The sequence below is a fragment of the Lemur catta genome, chromosome 1 (genome assembly GCF_020740605.2).
Source record: "Lemur catta isolate mLemCat1 chromosome 1, mLemCat1.pri, whole genome shotgun sequence".
Taxonomy (NCBI): domain Eukaryota; kingdom Metazoa; phylum Chordata; class Mammalia; order Primates; family Lemuridae; genus Lemur; species Lemur catta.
In genome coordinates, this window is record NC_059128.1 from 39,736,561 (window position 1) to 39,756,247 (window position 19,687).

Here is a 19,687-nt window from a genome sequence, read left to right on the forward strand (position 1 = left end):
CCATATATATATTATCTTAGACAAGCTTTATCTTTAGTTTTTAATGCTCTACAAAAAGCAAGGTTTTTTAATTACCTCAACCTAAGTCCAACTATTTTCAAATAATGCCTTATAAAATTATTTATGCCATTATTTAGAAAAAAAAGTTTTTTTCAACTGCACAAAATTAATACAAAAGATATTTTGGTGTTGGAGTAAACTTTGTTTCTCTTAAGAACATGTCCTTCACTGTTGCTGTCCTTTCCTATTATAAAAATGCTATCCTGGTAACAAGTGAAATTAAGGGAAAAATTAAAGCATTCATTTTGAATTTGTTACATTGATTTGCATATGGCTATATCGTCCAGAAACTAAGGAATAATCATTTCGGCATTTCAAATGTTCAAATATTCTTTTAGCAAGAGTATAGAAATAAAAATTTACTTAAAAGCACTTTTAATTTTTATATTACTTGATTTGTTCCTTGTCTATAAAATAAACATCACAAAGAGAATAATAAATATAGAAGGTTCTCAGCTATTCATATTGCCTTTCACACACTGATGTGTAAAGAAAGTTCCTTAATTTTCTCAAATTTTTGTGAAGTTTCAAACAAAATTCCTCAAAGTTTCCATCTTATGTTTTATTGAGCCAAACATCAATAAACCTCTATATCAATAAGCCACTGCATACTGGAGATAGAAAAAAAACTTTGAATGTGCAGAAGACTTTCCTAGGTGATGCTGCAAAAATCATAATGATGAATATATCTGAAGGCAAATCTAGTCTTAAACTTGTTAAGCAAGAGATGTAATGAGAAGCACTTTTACCATCTGTTTATTATGAGTTTAAAAGAAAGGTATTTTGCGACGAGTCTACAGAATTCCTAGAGCCTCCAATTAATCCACTGCCCTTTTTGATCACTGGGGCCTTATTATCTGACGAGCCTGGCCAATTACCGTTCCTATCAAGGAAGGGTTGTCCTGTGAGTGAGTGATCAGACAAGGTAGTTACAATCTCTTTTTGGGAGTAACTCCAACCAGGAGACATACTCTATAAATTATTTTTTCCCTGAAAAGGCTACAATACATATTTAAAAATTTTTGGCAGAGTTAAATTATATAAGTACAGTGAAACACTATTCACAAATCTTACTGCATACAATACTGTTAAGTGAATCGGTAGTCCAAATTTCTGGCTAAGTAATCTTCCTTTTAAAAATAAATGGAAGGAATGTCCAATCTGATATTATTTAAACATGAGTTTTAAATGAAACTGTTGATCTGAGCTCACTAAAAAAGCTATCCTGTATCATCCATAAAGTCTAAGGTGCAGATGAACTGTAGATATAGGTATGCCCAAAATAAGACAAACAAAACAATTATCACCTACCCACAGACTAAGTGTGATGATTTTTTAAAAATAAAATGACATAATCAAAAACACCATTGTGTTTTCACTTGGCAATACAGGAGCCCTACTTTCAATTTGCATTTTATTCTTTTGAACAAATATGCTTAACTAATTATCTTTTTAAAAAGCAACTAAGGAGTTAATATGCTAAAGTAGAATCTTAATATTAGCTCATTAAAATGAAAAGACATACATTTTTCTACTGAAATTGATTAAATTACTTCAATCAAACTAAAAGCAAATGAGAAAAAGGAGAGAAATTTGAATGAGATTGTGAATAAAATGAGAACTCTTTTCACCGGAACTCACTAATATATCGCAAATAGTCTAAACAATTTTCCATTTTAACTTAAGAACACTTTATGATGAATTAGACATAATATGAGAAAAAATGTTTCCCTTCTCAATCTAATTCTCATAGAGCCTCACAGAGCAAGATCAAAGGAGGTATTGCTTCAAATGAATACATATTTTTAGAATTTAATCTGACTTGCAGAAAGATAAAATCTTACAAGGCCATATGAAGAAAAGACTTCAAACACCATTACTATGATATTAATAATTTTAATAACACAACCACTGTATTGTAAAAGATAGTTACATGTCAATATCAATAATCAAAATCAAGCTTTTATACTGTTAGAAGGGTCTACTTAATTCTAAGTTCTCACAATGATGCAGGAAAGCACTGATACAGATGATTCAAAACATCAAATCTAACAGTCACTGAAATATGTTTTATCTTATGTGAATAATTTTATATTTTAAACATAAAATACATTTTGCAGTATATTTTCAGTCAATAAAATCTTCCTGATTGCTTTTTACTTGGGTTAATTAATGCTAAAATCATGCAGTTAGTTCACATTCCAGGAGAGCACAGCATTTAGTCATGAAGAAAGATATACCAAGAGCATGGTAAATAGTATAGGAAGAGTGGTCAAGTGTTTAAAATTTCACCCACACAATGCAAATGACAGGAATTCTCCACTGGGGTAAGGAAGATGTAATACTATTAAGAGCATCCTAACAAATATAACCATCAGAATCCTCTGGTTAAATCATAACTGCCATCTTTTTTGGTCCACAAAATTCATGAGACCTAGATAAGAGTCCTAAGAAAGGTACAGATTGTGTAATAGTTTTCTTAAATGGAATACTATTCATCTGTTGACACAATGGATAAATCAGGAGGTTACAATGTACACCACTGACAGGTTTGCTATTGATGATAAGGTATATTTTTCTTTCCACTACACGGTATTTGACTTTCATGTGTAGTCACATGTTTGTCTAACCCTCAATCAAAAGGCAAATAACAGAAACCTGAAATTCTTTCCGAACACACATTTGACATGCCTCATAAAATCCATGAATGTATTTGTCTTCAGTGTTACTTGCATGCAAAGAATCCAACGTGGAGAGTGCACTACCCTATGTCTATACTGAGAACTCCTCCTTGAAGTAAGTGGAATTTGAGCAGGCAGGCCAAAATGTGGGATCTGAGCATTACTGTTTAATAAATTACTATTAGTGTCAATTCATACTGATGACTAAAATAGTGTGATGGATTCCAGGGAAGAAGTATGGTAAAGCAGGACACAATCAACAGCAAATCTATCACCCTTATCCTTCCATGTTCTTTCTGGGCCTTGTTCATAAAAATTATATACATGTTCCTCCTGGCTCATTCACATAATCAACACCATATATTTATCTCTCCAGTCTACCTGGAGAATGGTCAAACTAGGGAGCTAAGCTACTGAAAACCTAAGTACTGCTAAACCTCTTTCTTTTGGTGGCAGTTTATTCAGCACTCTTTCAATAAATATATACGGGGCATCTGATATGTGCCAGGTACTCTGTGGGAAAATTATAATCAGTGGCCATTTAGAGAGCACTTAAATATAAATCTTTTCATTTTCAGTTTTAGACCTAATGAACATATTAAACATTAATTTAGGACATGATATATTAAAGTTATATCTCTGAAGCCACCACCACTGAACATAAAACAAATCAGAACATTTCCATCTTTAATGAATTTGTGAATAAGTCCTTTTTTCCAAATTTTATAAAAATTTACTGTCACTCCAGATAAAATCCTACCAAGGTTAGTTCTATTTCATGGGATTCAATCAAAAGGAGAACTGTTTATCCTGAATTTCCAGCTACATAAATGTTAAACTACTGGTACTCTAAAAGGAAAAGTACAAAGTATTGTTCCTGATTTAAAACCACTAAATAAAATTGGGATAAAAATTTAAAAGCCTTAAAAAACAAAAAAAAAAGCACGACTGAAACAGAGGGAATAAGATTATGAATAGCTTCCGTAAATAAAATGTAATCGTAATTTCTATTAGAATTAATATTTATGCAACATTTAAGGTTTAAAACAATTCATTTTATTATACTTTATCAACTCATAGCTGAATATCTAAAAGAAAACACTGAACTGGGCATTATAGGAACCAGCATCATTTACTTAACATTTTCCTAAGTTTTCACGGTATACCAAATAATTTGCACAATGGGAGACAATACCTTCTTGAGGTACAGCCTACTTTAAAATAACTCCCCAATTAGAGATTTCAGTCAATTTTGTTCGAAATCTGTAAAAACACACAAGAAATCAAGAGTAGCTTGTTATTCAATCTTGATAGTGTTTTTGCATTCAGTAGCAAGATTGAAATTGGTTAAAAGTATATTCCAGTATATTTTTCTCGAAGGCACTGGCCACAGTATGTCATCACACCAAGTCCTTTTTAACTGAAAACTTAGAAGATGCTGCATAATTTTTACAACATTAAGATACTAAAAGTATATGAAGTAAACTTACAACACCCAAATAACTAAAATTGACAGGATGAGGATATTAAACTACTTTTGTCAGCAACACTAACCAACTTAATAAACAATAGAGATTTGATATTAAGTAGTCTTATGCAAAGTTATGAAGTATATGTTAAATATTTCAATTCATTAAGACTGTTCTATTTTAATGGTTTTGAAAAGTGGCAAATCTACGTGAGTTATGATCTATGATTTTATTTGTAATTTTAAGACATATATGCATTTATTATTACAACCGTAATAACTGATGACTAGTTCCAGTGGCAAAATCTCGGCAGGAAACAGATTTAGCAATTTAAATGTTTTATAAGTTTTTGTAATTGAGGAAACTTTTCATAATCTGACATTTGTTAAAACCACTTATTAGAAATTATGCAGCACAGTAGCTGTGGAAATATGAGCTAGCTTCACAATTATAAAGTCAGCCTATGTAGCCCTTTCCTATTGTATATAGTGGCATAAACCCCACGGCGGCCTATCAGCTAACTGGCAGGCAGGGGGCTGCTCTATTCAAAGTGAGAGATACAAGCTGCAGGGCAAAAACCTGGCAGCTCCCATCTGACCCCACAATCCCCTACTGGTGACAGCTCCAAGCTCCATGGCAAATTAGGCCTTCTCATATTACAATTGGAGAAGACAGATTCCATTAGCAGTATCTGAAATTGAGTGGAGAGCTGCACTGTTATCAGACTTGACTCATAAGCACTGCTATTAATCAGAGCTATGATAGCATTTATATATTTCAAGCTATCTGCTGCCGCTGTGATATTCTGCTACAAAGGGTTGATGGGACTTAGGAAAGTGAACAATAGAGCTTTCTGGGAAAAGCAGAGTAAATCAAGAAAGTCTATGACTTCCGCACATTCTGAAGGGATTGTGGTTTACATAAATTTTCTCCCAATTGGAGATTGAGCTCTTCCTCATCTTACACATGGGATTTAGTTGTCACTCAATGGTAACAGCTGTGAAAAGGTGAAGCGGCCCACCGCTCAGAATATTGCCTTCGCTTTTAAAGCAATTAACCCATGAACAGGAGGATACCTGGTGATATCAAAGGGATTAGGCCAGGCAGTGCATTATTAACATTTCCTTGAACTAATTCTAACTCTGACTAGCTGTCAGAAAAGACTCTACAGTCTTAAAAAAGAGTTTTTGCCCTGCTTTTTTCCCTTCAAAATGAAGCGCTGCTATTTGAGCCTAATATGTCCCTCTACTTATAAGAAAATGCAAATGAACCAAGCTCTTAATATGCTTAAGCAGTCTGAGTCAATGCAATTTTAATACAAGTACGAGAGAAATATATGATCAATTAACCAGGGATCAAGACAGATATTCTCCTGAATGGAAATTAATGCTCCAGTACTTTCCATTCTTCTTCAACTACAAAAACTTGGTGACTATTTGTTACTTATGCATAGTTACTTTTGAAATTAGGAAGAGCTTCACATTATTCTCTATGGCAATAATCTAAAATACTCTTTGAGCTGGAAAATCCAAATGTCCCTTAAGCAGGAGATTCTGGCATTCTCTAAGGTATGGCATTTTAATTTTCTGTTCTTTATTGAATGGAATCTTAACCAAAGCTATAAGAATAGCAGACACAGGGCTCAAAATCAAGTTTTCGCTTTCCAAAAGTTTAACCAAATTAATTTTTAGAAGCAACATAATGTTTAGCAATATGTAACTTACAAAAATCATGAAATCCATAAATAAAATACTGGCACAAAACAATCTGCCAGAAGATATTTATGTATTATTGAAATTGATCATAAGTTCTTCATAATAAGCAGATGTAGTTTCAATATACCTTTATTATTAATATTCATATATCCTAAGTAACCTACCTGACATTAAGAGATCTGATGTCTTACTGTACAATGTTAATGGTGTTAAAAAGTGTTTTTATGCAAGTTTCCTGAAACTGTGCCTTTTAGAAAAATATTTGAAAAACTGCTCATTTAATGATTAGTGACTTTTTCTTTAAAACAAGCACAGAATTTTGATTATAAAAACTAAGAGTTTTACTTTCAATTCACGAGAGTGCCCAACAAATATTGTTAAATAAATTCTTCCATACTTCCATTTGGCTCATAATAGTTTGAAAAGGATATGCTGACTCTTAAGCCTGTTAAGAATATATTCTCAGTCCTGTAACTACCCAAATAAATGATACAAGATATACCCTCACCTGATATTATAAGCAATTTAAATCTTCCCTGAGGTAAAGAATTTTTGTACAATGCTATGAACATATCCCCTTCTCTTTTAGTGATACCAGAACATATGAAGGGTGAGCATGTAGATGTTTAATGATAAGTGACTTCAGTACTCCTTCACTATTCATTGATTTAAGATCTAGTTTGATGTTTCCTAGAAAATAATTTTGAAATTCAAGTAGTAAACAATGTTATATGGTATTCATATTAGTGATTTACATTACCTATAACTTTTAAATTTTATATTAATAGGATTTGTGAATTTCAAATAGAATAAGATACTTTAAATATCATACTATTAAATTTAAAAATCATTTACTTCAATGGCCTTAAAAAAGAAAATCCTAGTTCCTATGAATCACTAACTATATTACAGTCTTAAAAACACAGATGTACACATTAATAAAATGAATACTATTTCATATAAATGTAATGTATTAAACTCCCCTAATATAATGCATGCTTAAAAATACCCCTGAAGGGGACAATACATAAATAAATACATACAGAAACAATTACCACAATCTTACTATTTTTAATTCAATAAACTACAGTGACACATACAGCTTTCAATGTGCTGTTTTACTCACACTTTCTGCATTACAGCAAAGCAAATATAAATGAGTTCTTGCCAAGCATTAGGAAAGACTGACAAAAAATGCAGTGTTAATGACATCTTACAGCTTTTAAAAGCAAGAGAAAGATGCAAGAAAAGCAAAAATTACATAGTAATTGGAAACAACGAATAAATTGTTCTTTCAATCTAAGTCATGTTTACTGAAAAAAATGGAGCTTTTTACATCAACACATTTAAACAGAAATTTGCTTTTGAAATAAAATCTTTGTTTAAAAGGTACAGAAGGTCTTTATGTCCACCCCAAGAGCTAAATATAGTGAATGCTATGTGAACAATTACCTGAAAAAAACCTAAACCTGTTAAAAGAATTAATTTACTGCACACCAGTCAGCACTAATCCTACATGTACAGTAATGTTCTCCTAAGTGATGGGCGAAAGAAAGAATAAAACTGTTTCCTGGATCAAAACCCTTCAATATTCAACAACAAAATGGAATGATGATTTGGTCTGTAAATGAATAAAGTAGTGAAATGTTTCCTAAACAAATTCTGATAAAAGAGTCAACCTGTAAAGGAATACATTTACTGTATGCTGGGACAGGAAAAAAGCCGTCACTGTAATGGTTGTACAAAAACTGTGTCCTGCTGTTGGGTTTATATTCACAGAAGAAAGGTTTTAAAGGTTAAGTTCAGGTCATACAACAAATGAAATTGTAACAAGCCAGCTGACATTGTATAATGTCTTCTTCCACTCAATCAATAGGCTACTGTTAGCCCTATTACCATAGAGATGGCTTCTCCTTTTTGAAGGGTGTCTATTGTTTGACAAAACAGATTTGCCACTTGAACTAGGTTGTTCCCAAAGGATGTGTACCTTGTCAATTATTTGTATTCAAAATAATGAAGTATTTTCATATTAAAATTACGCAGGAGATAATTTTGCTAGATCTCTTTTCTAAAAGAAAGCAACTTTTCCAAAGTACATACTGCATTACTAAAAACTACTCCAATACTCAATTTAGTCATATTAAGATTTTTGATGTAAAATGCATGACAGCATGTATAAAAATATATCATCAGCACTGTATATTAAAAGAAAAGGGTTACAGGCTAGCATGCTAATCTACAACTAATTATAATCAATCATAATAATTAATAAAAGCTATTTTAAAAGGTAGAGAATGCAAAAGAAAATTATTGTCCAAAACTATGTGGATTCTGTCAAAACTTTTTAAAAAGATTTTTATGTATGATTTTTACAGTGATTCTCATGTGGAATGGCATCAATAATTAATATGTTGAAAAACATGGCAAAGTTTTAGAAAATGAATCACTTTACTTACAAAAAGAGCTATTTACATCTCTATAACATTTAAATATATATGTTATATAAATGATCTAAAATACAAATTACCTGTCAAAATAAATATAAATATTAGTTTTCTTTAAACATTGTCTTAAAATGTCTTATGAAAATTAATAACTCACACACTCAAAATAGAACAGGTAAGTTCCTGTTCAATCCAGTTATTTAAAAGTAAAAAAAAATCAGTTTTTCTCTCAATGGAAATACTGACATATTCTTAATCATAAAAAACCCAAAAGGAACAATTCTAATAAAAATTATTCTAACCATTTAGAAAAAGAAAGTATTCATAATAAATAAATCCAAGCAGAGATATGATTTTAAAGATCTCATACTTAAAAGATTTGGCTATCACTGCAAACCTGTAAGACTGAAATAGAAATAAATTTAATAAAATTGATAAAAAATTTACTAAATGATCAAGGTATAACATTTGAATCCGAAAGCTTTTTATCAATAGATTTAAAAATAAACTTTAGAGTTACAATGATGTTAACTTTTATCTTTCTATAAATAATTAAAAATGAATTTACAATTTAGCTGAAGGGCAATTTTATGACTTTAACACAAATAAAAAACATTAGTCTCCAAAATGACATGAAATATGTCTACTCAAATTATACTATAGTTACATATAAAAATCATGTGTTTTTAATAAGAAAACCTACAATAGTTTTTGAAAGAAGTGTTTTAATTTGGTTTTTCCCCCTGCAGGAAGTATAATTTGTGTTCTTCACTAGAATCCTTTTAGACATAGGATAGACTGAGTTAAGAAAGAGGGAGACAGAAACATCAAAGACAAATGAGTTTACCAATATTCTAAACTAATGACCAATATTTTTAAAAGCAGGGTAGCCTTCTAGACTAAGAAAGCCGCCTGTTAATGAAGTAAGTGGGATCTAATTTGCCTACCTTCCCTACAGCTGTAATGGAACAGAGTCAAACCTTACTAAAACCATATCCCAAATTGATTTGCTTAGTGAATAGCCTCATTTCAAAAGGTATACAACATGTTCATATTTAGAATACAATATAATTAGATATTAGCCCTGAACCTTATAGGCAGCTGCCCATCAGCAATACTGTGAGTAATTAAATGATATTTACCATTTACCAAAAGATGAACCTCAAATTGTTGAATTAAACTGGCACATCTGCATCTTCATAAAATGACAAACCTCATTAGTTCTGCCTAACCAGAGAATCCTGTTAATGAACGGGTGACACCTTCACTCCACTGTATGAAGCAGAACCAACTGTGTAATCATTTGAGGGGACAAGTGCATATGAAATTATTGTAAGTTAAGAAAGTGAAATCGCATGAGTTAGGGAAATCATTCAAGCAACAAAAGATTTTTTTTAATGTATGTTCCTGGGCCATAAGAAATCTACATTTTCAATTGCTCAAAATTAACTAATCAACTACTTTACCTGAAAACAGTGAAAAAAAGTAACGATGCAGCTACTGCTCCAAATAAGCCACAGAGAAGATTGACGCGGTAGGCAACTGAACCAAAAGGAAACAGTATAATTGCCAGTTTAGCCACCAGCGTGAACAAAGGATAGCCAGGAGGATGGGCAACCTACGGAAAAATTAGCAACAGTTACAAGGTTTTCATCTAGGAAAGGAAGAGTCACACCGGCTTTAATTGAAAAGTAACCCTTTTCTCAGGCAAGCATAAAGATTATGTGCCAATGACTAAATGTTTGAATAGTGGTTTTCTATTGTAATCCTCTTGTGCCAATACAAATAAATATTTTCTTTAGTGGATTTGGCAGCGTCTATCACATGGTGTGTCTCCTAGAGAAAGGGTGACATATTTCATTGTCAGTTCTTAAGCAGTTTGTTCTCTGAGTTCACAGTACATTAGGGTCATTTAAAAGGCTATTGAAAAAAAGCAGGTTCTGAAATATCGTATTGGTTAGAAAGTTGAAAGACCACACTGCTATCGGATTACCACCATGCTGACAGTCGTAAGGTCTTGCCTAAAGGGATCATGCACTATAATAAAGTTTATTAAATAATAAACTTATTAAAACTGTTAACCCGATTTATTTTATTCTCCACAGCTTATACAAAATTTGGGGTGATAATAAGGCAGCTACTGTATATATAGTAAAGGCTTTGCTTTATAATTTAGTTTAATTGGATTTAAAACTTAAAGTAAATTGTCACGTACTGTACTTATAAGTTACTAAAAACTGGGGTTTGAAAATAAATTAATCTACTTTACTCCATGCTTAATTAAACTTTCTTAATTCCTAAAACTGTTAATGAGAGCATTGATTAAACAATAAAACTAATACTTACTCCAAGCTCATGTGCGGCTGTGATCAGTTCCCCTGTGAAAAAATAATGTAAAACCAATAATTACTATTAGAGAATGACACTCCTCCAAAGTTTTCAAAATCCGAATGCTTGCATTGGGGTTTTGCATTAATTTGACTGGATAAAACTGTAAATCTGTAGAGATTTAACAGCATGAAATAGTCTAAGAATATTTTCTCCCCTAGGTCTTATTGAACAAACTATTTTTGATAGTTTTTAATAACTGGTCAGTGGAAATATAGGTGAATTCTAGTTTTTAAAAAATGCTGCTTTTCCCTCCTGAAAGTTGTATTCACTTGCAAATATATAAATACTGTTAGAGCATTTGTGTAATATGCATTATCATCCCCCAAGTAATTAGCACCAGTCTACAAGGCAGCAACCTTGTATCATGTGAAACATGCAGACATCTGAGGTTTGAACACTCCATAAAATGTGCCATACTACCCTAATACTGGCATTTGGATACCTTCTGTAAATTATGTTGGATATCTTTAAACAATTTCCAAGTGTTTATTAATTCCAGGTTATGTTGGTAAACTCTATCATGATACATTTTTTCAAACCATTAAATCACCATATTCTTTACATAGTCCTTTATAGTTCTTCTCCATTAGTGATTATTTCTAAAATCATGGTACAGTAATTTAATGCCTATTTGTTAATATTTTAAATACCCAGAGCACAGGGACTATTTCTGACTCATTCCAGTACACTGTAGCACAGTACAATGTAAGAAATCAATCAATATTGATCAATGATTTGTAAAAGTTACAATTACCTATCAGAAAATGTCCTAGTGTCCATTTTCTATCCTGTAATAGATAGCAGTACTCTGCTTTTAATTTCTACCGTCCCAGCCGCAATGTAGACCTTTACCTTCTCTGGCCTGGACTACAGCAATAGACTTGACCGATTTTCTACTTCAACTCATCATCATACTGAAATCACTTATTACTGCCACTTATGCCTGCCCCCGAAACACACACACACACACACACACACACACACACACACACTTGTATCCCTAGTCTAAAATTGCTCAATAGCTGCTCTGTGCTTACTGAATGAAGTTCAGACTCCCAGCATGACATGCAAGCCCTCTATGGTTTCAAGGTCCCTTTGCTAGGCTTATATCCATGAACCCTAAACTCCCTCCAGTCAAATCTGATTACCCACTGTTCCTCTGGAACGGTCCTTTCTCGCACCTCTTCTCACTCATTTTCTCACCCGAGAATATTTCCCCGGCCCTCTTTCCTAAATCCTTCAAGGCCTAGTTCAATTGCCACCTTCTCAAGTGACACCTTTCCCAACATACCTCCCACCCCCATCAGTATTAATGACTTCTTCCTCCTCCATAGAACCTGCTTAATCTAGTTAGCACTTTAGATCTCCTTATACCCTGGTCAGTTTTCATCTCTCTCTCTCACTAAGTTTAAAAACATTATCCTATCCATTTCAGGATCCTGCCAGGATACCACCACCTCTCCCCTGTGGCCACACACAAAGAATCTAATTTAAGCCCTGCACAGAGATTGACAAAAAGACATCACACTGTCATCCTTGCTACTCAGACACTAGGTGAATGCTACTTGCATCACAGAAGCCCCATAATAGCACCCAAAGGTGTTGCTCACTTAAGCCACTGCTCACTTAATTACTTAAGGACAACTTTAAATTTGTTAGAGATATTCAAGAGCACCTTAGAAACCAAAGGCACTTTTTATATTTTACTTTTTTAAAAGAGAAATTGTTTATGGTTTAAACATGTTTAGAACTGTTCCCTTCGTAACTACTGTCAAGAATGATTTTAATATTGTTTTACTCCACAATGGGTTGGCTCTTACATCTTCAGTCCCAAATTGTTTTAATCAGTTTTCTGTTCTTATATCTTTGTGTGATGAAGCACATCCTAAGTTCAAAATTTCAAAGTCACTATTAATTCTCCTCCATTTAAAAATGTATTCAGAATTATATTTCAGAAAAATAGCCTATTTTCTCTAACTTCTTTTTAACATTAAAAAGTCAATATGCCATTATTTGCCGGAATTCTGCTGCTATAAAGATAAATCTGGAATGTGACAAACTTCCATCAACTCTTATGAAATGTTAACTAAAATCTAAATAGAAAAGATGCCACTATTCAAAGCCTATAAATGTATCCTTGATAAAGAGCTAAAGGAAAATACTACTCTTTACACATTAACTGCCATGTGAGTTGTATTTAACTCATGTTAGTTTTGAGCCTGGGCCCTCGTGAAGCACATGAAGACTTGATTCTCCAAAACAAATTTGATAAGTACATCGTGAGTCACATACAACTCAAATGGCATGCAGTGTAAAAATGGTTCTAGCGCCATGTGAGGTGCATATAACATATGCACAAAAAACAATAATAATTTTTTCATTAAATTAGAAAGGATTGTTTTGATTTCGAAGTTTTTATTCTATTTTCATAATAAAACATCGTGGCCCCACTGAAAATTTTTTTTCTAGTGTGGCAGTCAATGTGTTAAATTGAGTGTGATAAAGAGAAAAGAAGAAGTGAATAGTTTAAAATACACACACACAAACCACCAAAAACCACACCACTCAGAGCCTCTTGAGTCTTGGCTCTCTCCCAACCCTTTACACTAGGGTTTCCCCAAAGCTAGGTCCTATGACTACCTGCACCAGAGTAACTTGGGTGCTTTCTAAAAATGAAGATTCCTTGCCCACACCCCAGAACTCTCTAATTGGGGCCCAAGTTCTCCAGGCAATTCTGAAGTACATTGCAGCTTGAGAACCACAGCTTCGTTGTCTGGGACACAAATCGGTGGTAAGCTCATAGTCAGCAGATGCTTAACCTTTACAAAAACCAGTTCCCTTTACACTTTTTAATATTAGTTATACTATTATCTTGTCATATGTTGAGCCTGTTAAAGAAAACATCTTTAAAACACATAAACACATATATAAGCTAATTTAGTGATGCCCAGATTCCCACCCCCTCCCCTAAAGCACCATGAGCACTCCTGCCATAAATGAACAGGGTATCAAGTGGTTCAAAAAATAATTCCGGTGAGGCCACACAATGTGATGGATTTATGGAGTGTAATTTAAGACTTATCAGGAAGAATACGATTGGTTTTGTGATGTGTTCCGTTTATTTGATGGACAATTCATAAACACTCAAGTATAATAGTACATTCAACAAGTAAACAAAATTATCAAAAATATAATTAAGCAAATTTCCATACTGGCATATATTTGGAAAATAGTTTATTTATCATTCTCAAAAATGACCATAAAAATATGAGAAACAACCACTATTTAGATCAAACTAAACAAATTAGAACACCTAAAGTGCAGTAACTCAATGTGAATATATAACTTTATTCTTTTGGGAAAAAATAAAATACAGTAATAAAGATAAACCAACAATCATAGATTTCAAATAGACCTTAAATATCACTATGTATGTGATGGTGGACTTAAAAAAGAATTTCATGAAATTCTTTGACAAAGAGTAGAGGTTAAGAGAGCAAGTCCTAAAGTCAGTCTACTTGGGTTCTTTCCCTGACTTCTTTACTTACTAGCTGTGGACACAGCTTAGCCTTAGTTTTCTCATCTATACAAGGAAAATAATAATTGTACCTACTTTATAGGGTAGCTGAGAGAGTTAAAATAACAATCTACATCCAGCACTTGGAACAGTGCCTGGCACATAGTAAGTATTCAATAAATGCTAGTTACTATCATCTATCCCACCCCCACACTTCAAACAACCATAAGTACTGTCAATGTTTTTTTCTTTTAAACAGATAACAGAACTACCTAATATCTGAATAGTGTGCTCCAGGGTCAACTCTCACAAATATAAAGTTATTTCTATTATTAAATATAAATCCCGGAAACATGGTATAGTAACTCCATTCCCTACTACACTAATGAAACACTATCCCTATCTGTTCAATAGGACCTCAAAGCAAGAAGAAAGGTAATGACTTGGAAATGGAACATCAAGGATCCTCAATGTGGTGGGTGGGCAGCCTTAAAGATGACCCCCAGTAACCCTCCACTCCTGGTATTCTCACTTGTGTAATCCTTTCTCCCCTTGAACGTGGGCTGACTTGACCAATTTCCATGAATAAAATAGGGCAGGGGTATATAACTTCCAATATTAGGTTGCAAAATGACAGAGGTGCCCTATCTCTTTCCCTTGACAGAAGTCAGCTATCTTACCTAGAGACTCCCATAGCGATGAATTACACTGTTTAGAAGCAGATTCTCCTCAACTCGAGCCTTAAGAGGACTACAGCCCCAGTCAGCATCATGACAGCAACCTTGTTCTGAGTAAGAGTACCTAGCTACACTGCACCCAGATTCCTGATTTACAGAAACTGAGATGATAAACATTTGCTGTTTAAGCTGCTAAATTTGAGGGTAACTTGTTAGGCAACAAAAGATAACTAGTAGAGGTCAGGCGCAGTGGCCTGGCCCTTGCCTATAATTCCAGCACTTTGGGAGGCTGAGATGGGAGGATCGCTAGAGCTCAGGAATTCGAGACCAACCTGGGGCAACATAGTGAGATGCTGTCTCTACAAAAAAATTTTAAAAATTAGCCAGGCATGGTGGCACCCCTGTAGTCCCAGCTACTCGGCAAACTGAGGCAGGAGGATTCCTTGAGCCTAGGAATTCAAGGTTACAGTGAGGTATGATCCAGCCACTGCACTCCAGCCTGGGGAACAGAGTAAGACCCTGTCTCTAAAAAAATAAAGTTTTATATATATATATAAAAGATAACTAGTAGATTCATTAGATTCACCACCTGAAGTTACAGCACCACTCTGACAAAATTACTACCCATTACAAGGCAATCTTGGATGGTCACTTTATTTGGCAGCAAAACAAAATCCAACCCTGGAGCGATCCTGTTTCTTGTCTCAAACGTAAGACAATCATATTTAAATGGCCAATGAGTCATGCTTTTCTCTGTAGTAGAATCAGCATGCTTTAAGCTGCATCTGGCTTACACTTTTTTTAGGAATTCTCCTCCAACTATTCAGCATGGCTGGTTCCTTTTCAATATTTAGGTTTCAACTAAAATATCACCTTCTCAGAGGCTTTCCTGACTAGCCCCTCTGAGGGATCCACTTCCTAACCCCACTCTCATTATACTTCCCTCTGTCTCCACAATTTATCACCAGTTAGTATGCAGTTCACTCAGTAATTTGTGTATCATCTCTAATCGCACTAGAACATCCTCAATGATGTTTGTTTGCCACTACTGTTATTCCTTTTGCCCGAAACACAGCAAGGACTAAGTCATATTTGTAGACTAAAAAAGAATGGAAAGTACTCAGGACCAGGAAAAAAGATCTGGGGACGTGGAGAGGTAGTTAAGCTCCACCAGGCGAAACCAACAATAAACCCGCCTGAGAACTAACGAAACCAGTTGGTTCTGAACACAAAACCCTGCGCTGGGCACAGGCGGGTGGACGGAGGGCCCGAGCAGACCAGGCCGGATGCCAAGAGCGGGGGCCCCGCTTTAGGACCAGGGGACAGGGGCAAGGGGGCAACCCTGAGAGTACGTTACCCGAGTCTCCCCCGGGCACCGAGGGGGGCAGCGTGAGGGTGAACACGGCGGCCACAGCGGCGAACACGGCGACGCCGCCGCGGAGGCCCCCGGAGCGCCGCGGCCCCTCTCGGGCTGCCCTCCCCTGGGCCTGGCCCCTGCCGTCGCCATGGGGACTCATGGGCCCGTGGCGACCGAGGGACGGGGCGCGGCTGGCCCAAAGACTCCGCGCGGCACGGAGCTCCACAGCCCTCACGCGAGCGCAGCCTGCACGGCGGCTTCCGGGTCGAGCCTCCGCCGGCCGGGCCGGGCGGGGGAGGGGGAAACGCGAGGCCTCGCGAGAGCCAGGCCCTGGGAGTCTCGCCCGGCGTTGGCGTTTGCATACTGACAGCGTGCTTTAAAGTAACTAACGCAGGGGCAGCGTTCCTTTACAGAAGCAAGTCTGCCCTCAGGCCTACAGTCTCTATGGCTATTCCCCCCTTTTATACTGACTTGGTTGGTTCTGACAGAGACAGGAGCACCATCGAAAACCGCGAGTGAGGAAGGGCGGCTTGTGCCACCTATGGTGTGGGGTGGAACTGCACAAATAGACCAAGATCAGCCGGGGCCCAACCTGTGCTAAAACAGGGGAGGAGTCTATTTACAGTACGGGCGAAGTAAGGCAATAAGTACATTGCTCTCGATTATGTATTTATTATGATTTACTGCATTGCTATGATTATTATAAGTCCCTGTGCTAATTATTAAATCACTAAGTAATTTTTATCAGTGAGATTAAAATATGCTAGTTTGTCTATTTTTTTTTCTTATAGCATGATGAAAACTCTGTAGATGAGTTGGGAAACTTGAGTTCTTGTATTAATACAAATAACTCATACCGTGATAAAGGTGTCTCCTATTTTAATGAAGAGTATTATTTTTGGAGCTTTGACCACAAAGTGAGAAATGAAACAGAATCACCAACTTTACAATCTGCAATAAAAACCTCAGCAGTCCTGTTAGTAACTTTTTTAAGCTTACATTTTACAGTATTATAGCAATTATCCTGGAGTGAGGGGGAGGAGGGTAAGCTGTGTAGAATGTATCTCAAAACACACATTGAAAATCAGTGACAATCTCAAATGTGTTACATGCAATCCGACAGGAACACAGTGTCTCAACTGTAGGGTGATGTACATCTACACTGACTGCAGTCATTGTGCCAGCACACCTTTGTCTCTTCCAGGTACTTACATAATGCTTTCTCAGCTACACTGTGAGTTCCTGGAGGGCAGGGGCTGTGTAGTTGGCTGCTTCTAAAATGGCTGCCAGCGATCCCAGCCTCCTGATATATACTCCCTGTATAATCCTCTCCTCTTGGGGTTAGGCTGGACCTAATGACCGGCTTCTGTCAGTAGACTAAGGCAGAAGTGATAGATGTCACTTTCGAGATTAGGTTATGAGAGACTTTCATCTTGCTTGCACTCTCTCTTGCCCTCTCACTTGTTCTCGTCGATGAAGCCACCTACCATGTTGTGAACTGCCCTGTGAAAAAGGAACTGAGGCCCACCTCCAGCCAACAGCCAGCAAGAAACTGAGACCCTCAGTTCAACAACCTGAGAGGAACTGAATTCTGCAACACCATGTGAGGGAGCTAGGAAGTGTCTCCTTCCCCCATTTTAGCTTTGAGACAACGACAACTCCTGTCTACACCTTGATTGTAGCCTGTGACAGACTGTGAAACAGAGCACCCAACTAAACCTCATCCAGACTGCTGTCCTACAGAAATTGTGAGATAATAAATGTCATTGCTTTAAGCCAATAAATGTGGCATAATTTGTTACTCAGCAATAAATAAGATAGGCTGTCTTCTATTTCTTTTCTGAAAGAGCATACCAGTGAGTAACACTGACTGGAGTCAAGCATATATTTCTTTCCCTTTTTATCCATTTCATCTTTTGCTCATGAGTTTTATAAAAAGATGAATTTTTATTTCGGAGGGGAATAATTCTTTGCCTATGTTTGAGAGGTAGAGATAAGTGCTGGAAGTACAAATTTGGGAGTTGTTTATGTAAGAACGACATGACTAGTCATTCTAGTGTAGAGAGAACAGGTTGAGATCTAATGTCAGCCCACGTCTTCATTTAGGGGATGGCTGCAGAAAAGGAGAGAACAGTGGGAGAGAATGAAGTGTTACAAGAAGCCAACAGAGAAATAATGTCAATGAAGTATATGTGGCCAGGATGTTCCAGAGAGGTAAAAGATAATGAACGAAGGGGACATCTAGATTTTATGAGGCTGAAATTTATACAATTTGGAGAATTGTCTTCAAGCAAACTACTACAAAACTGCAGATAGAGAATTAGGTAGAAGGCATTGGAATAAGCCAGTGCTGGTGAGGAGCTATGAAACCTAAGCTTTATTATAATAGCTTCACAGTTATTCTCCTTTGAAGATGAAAAACTCTGCCACTTCTCTGTTTGTGTCTGACTCTACCTCTCAGTAAGCATCTGACTATTCCCTTCTCTCCTGGAGCATTCTTTTGCCTGGGCATCAAAGACAGTATGCTTCTTTGGTTTTCCTTTGACCTCTGGCCTCTCCGCCCCAGCTCTGCTTTTGTCAGACCTCCAGATGTTGAAGTGTTCCAGGGCTGTTCTAGACTTCTCTCTCTTTCTGCCTTCTTTCCCAAGATGATCTTATTGAAGATTTAAATATTAGCTACTGGGGGATATATCTCAAAATTATACCTCCCCAATTTCTCCTTTAAGCTACAGATTTTTTTTTTAACCCAACTGTCCCCTGACTTCTTTATTTTAATGTCCAAACAGCCTTTCAAACCTGGCAGACTTTGTATTATTTCCATTATATCTATAGTGGTGCCTGGCACAAAGTGGGCGCTTAACAAATATTTACATAATAAATGAATGAAGGAAAAATCAGAGACCACTGGTGCATCGATTAAGGATTGCATTTAGCTAATAGTAGCAGAGCCCCTGCTACAGTGGCTTAAACATTCAAGTGTTGTGTAAAGAAGTCAAAAGTCTGGAAGAAATCAGTCTAACACTGGTTTGGCAACTCCCTGTACCACTAAGGTCAAAACTGAGGTTTTTATGTTCTTCTGCACCATCCCACTCAGCTTACATCCTCAAAGTCATCTCTTGATCCAAGATGGCTGCTGATGCTCCACACATTACATCTGTACTTGGGAAGAAAGAGAAAGGACAGGAAGAGAAGGGCATGTCCCATCCTTTTAAAAAGAGCATTCTAGAAATGCTATTCTATAATTAGTTACTTCACATTGGCCACAGTTGAGTAACAGGCCATTCCTAGGGGCAAAGGATGCTGGGAAATGTACACTTTTTAGCTGGGTAACTTGCCCAGGATTCTATTACAAAGGAAGAAGGGGAGAGTGGATATT

General features: G+C 35.9%; 1 protein-coding gene across 5 annotated transcripts in view; it reads right to left on the reverse strand.

The window, feature by feature from the left end:
- The window catches only part of TMEM260 (transmembrane protein 260), a 54,696-nt gene extending 38,117 nt beyond the window's left edge, over positions 1–16,579 (reverse strand). For 3 of the 5 annotated variants that reach the window (XR_006738743.1, XM_045566621.1, XM_045566620.1), the window contains exons 1-3: positions 16,312–16,546; positions 10,716–10,747; positions 9,836–9,987 (exon numbers count right to left, since the gene is read on the reverse strand). Coding sequence is in view for 4 of the 5 variants with exons in the window: in XM_045566621.1 (XP_045422577.1) it covers positions 9,836–9,987; positions 10,716–10,747; positions 16,312–16,471 (344 nt within the window). In the remaining variant the exon portion in view is untranslated. Of the gene's footprint in view, positions 1–9,835; positions 9,988–10,715; positions 10,748–16,311 lie in introns of all 5 variants that reach the window. The other 2 variants (XM_045566618.1, XM_045566619.1) reach the window with 2 other exon arrangements.
- Between the last annotated feature and the right edge of the window lie 3,108 nt (positions 16,580–19,687).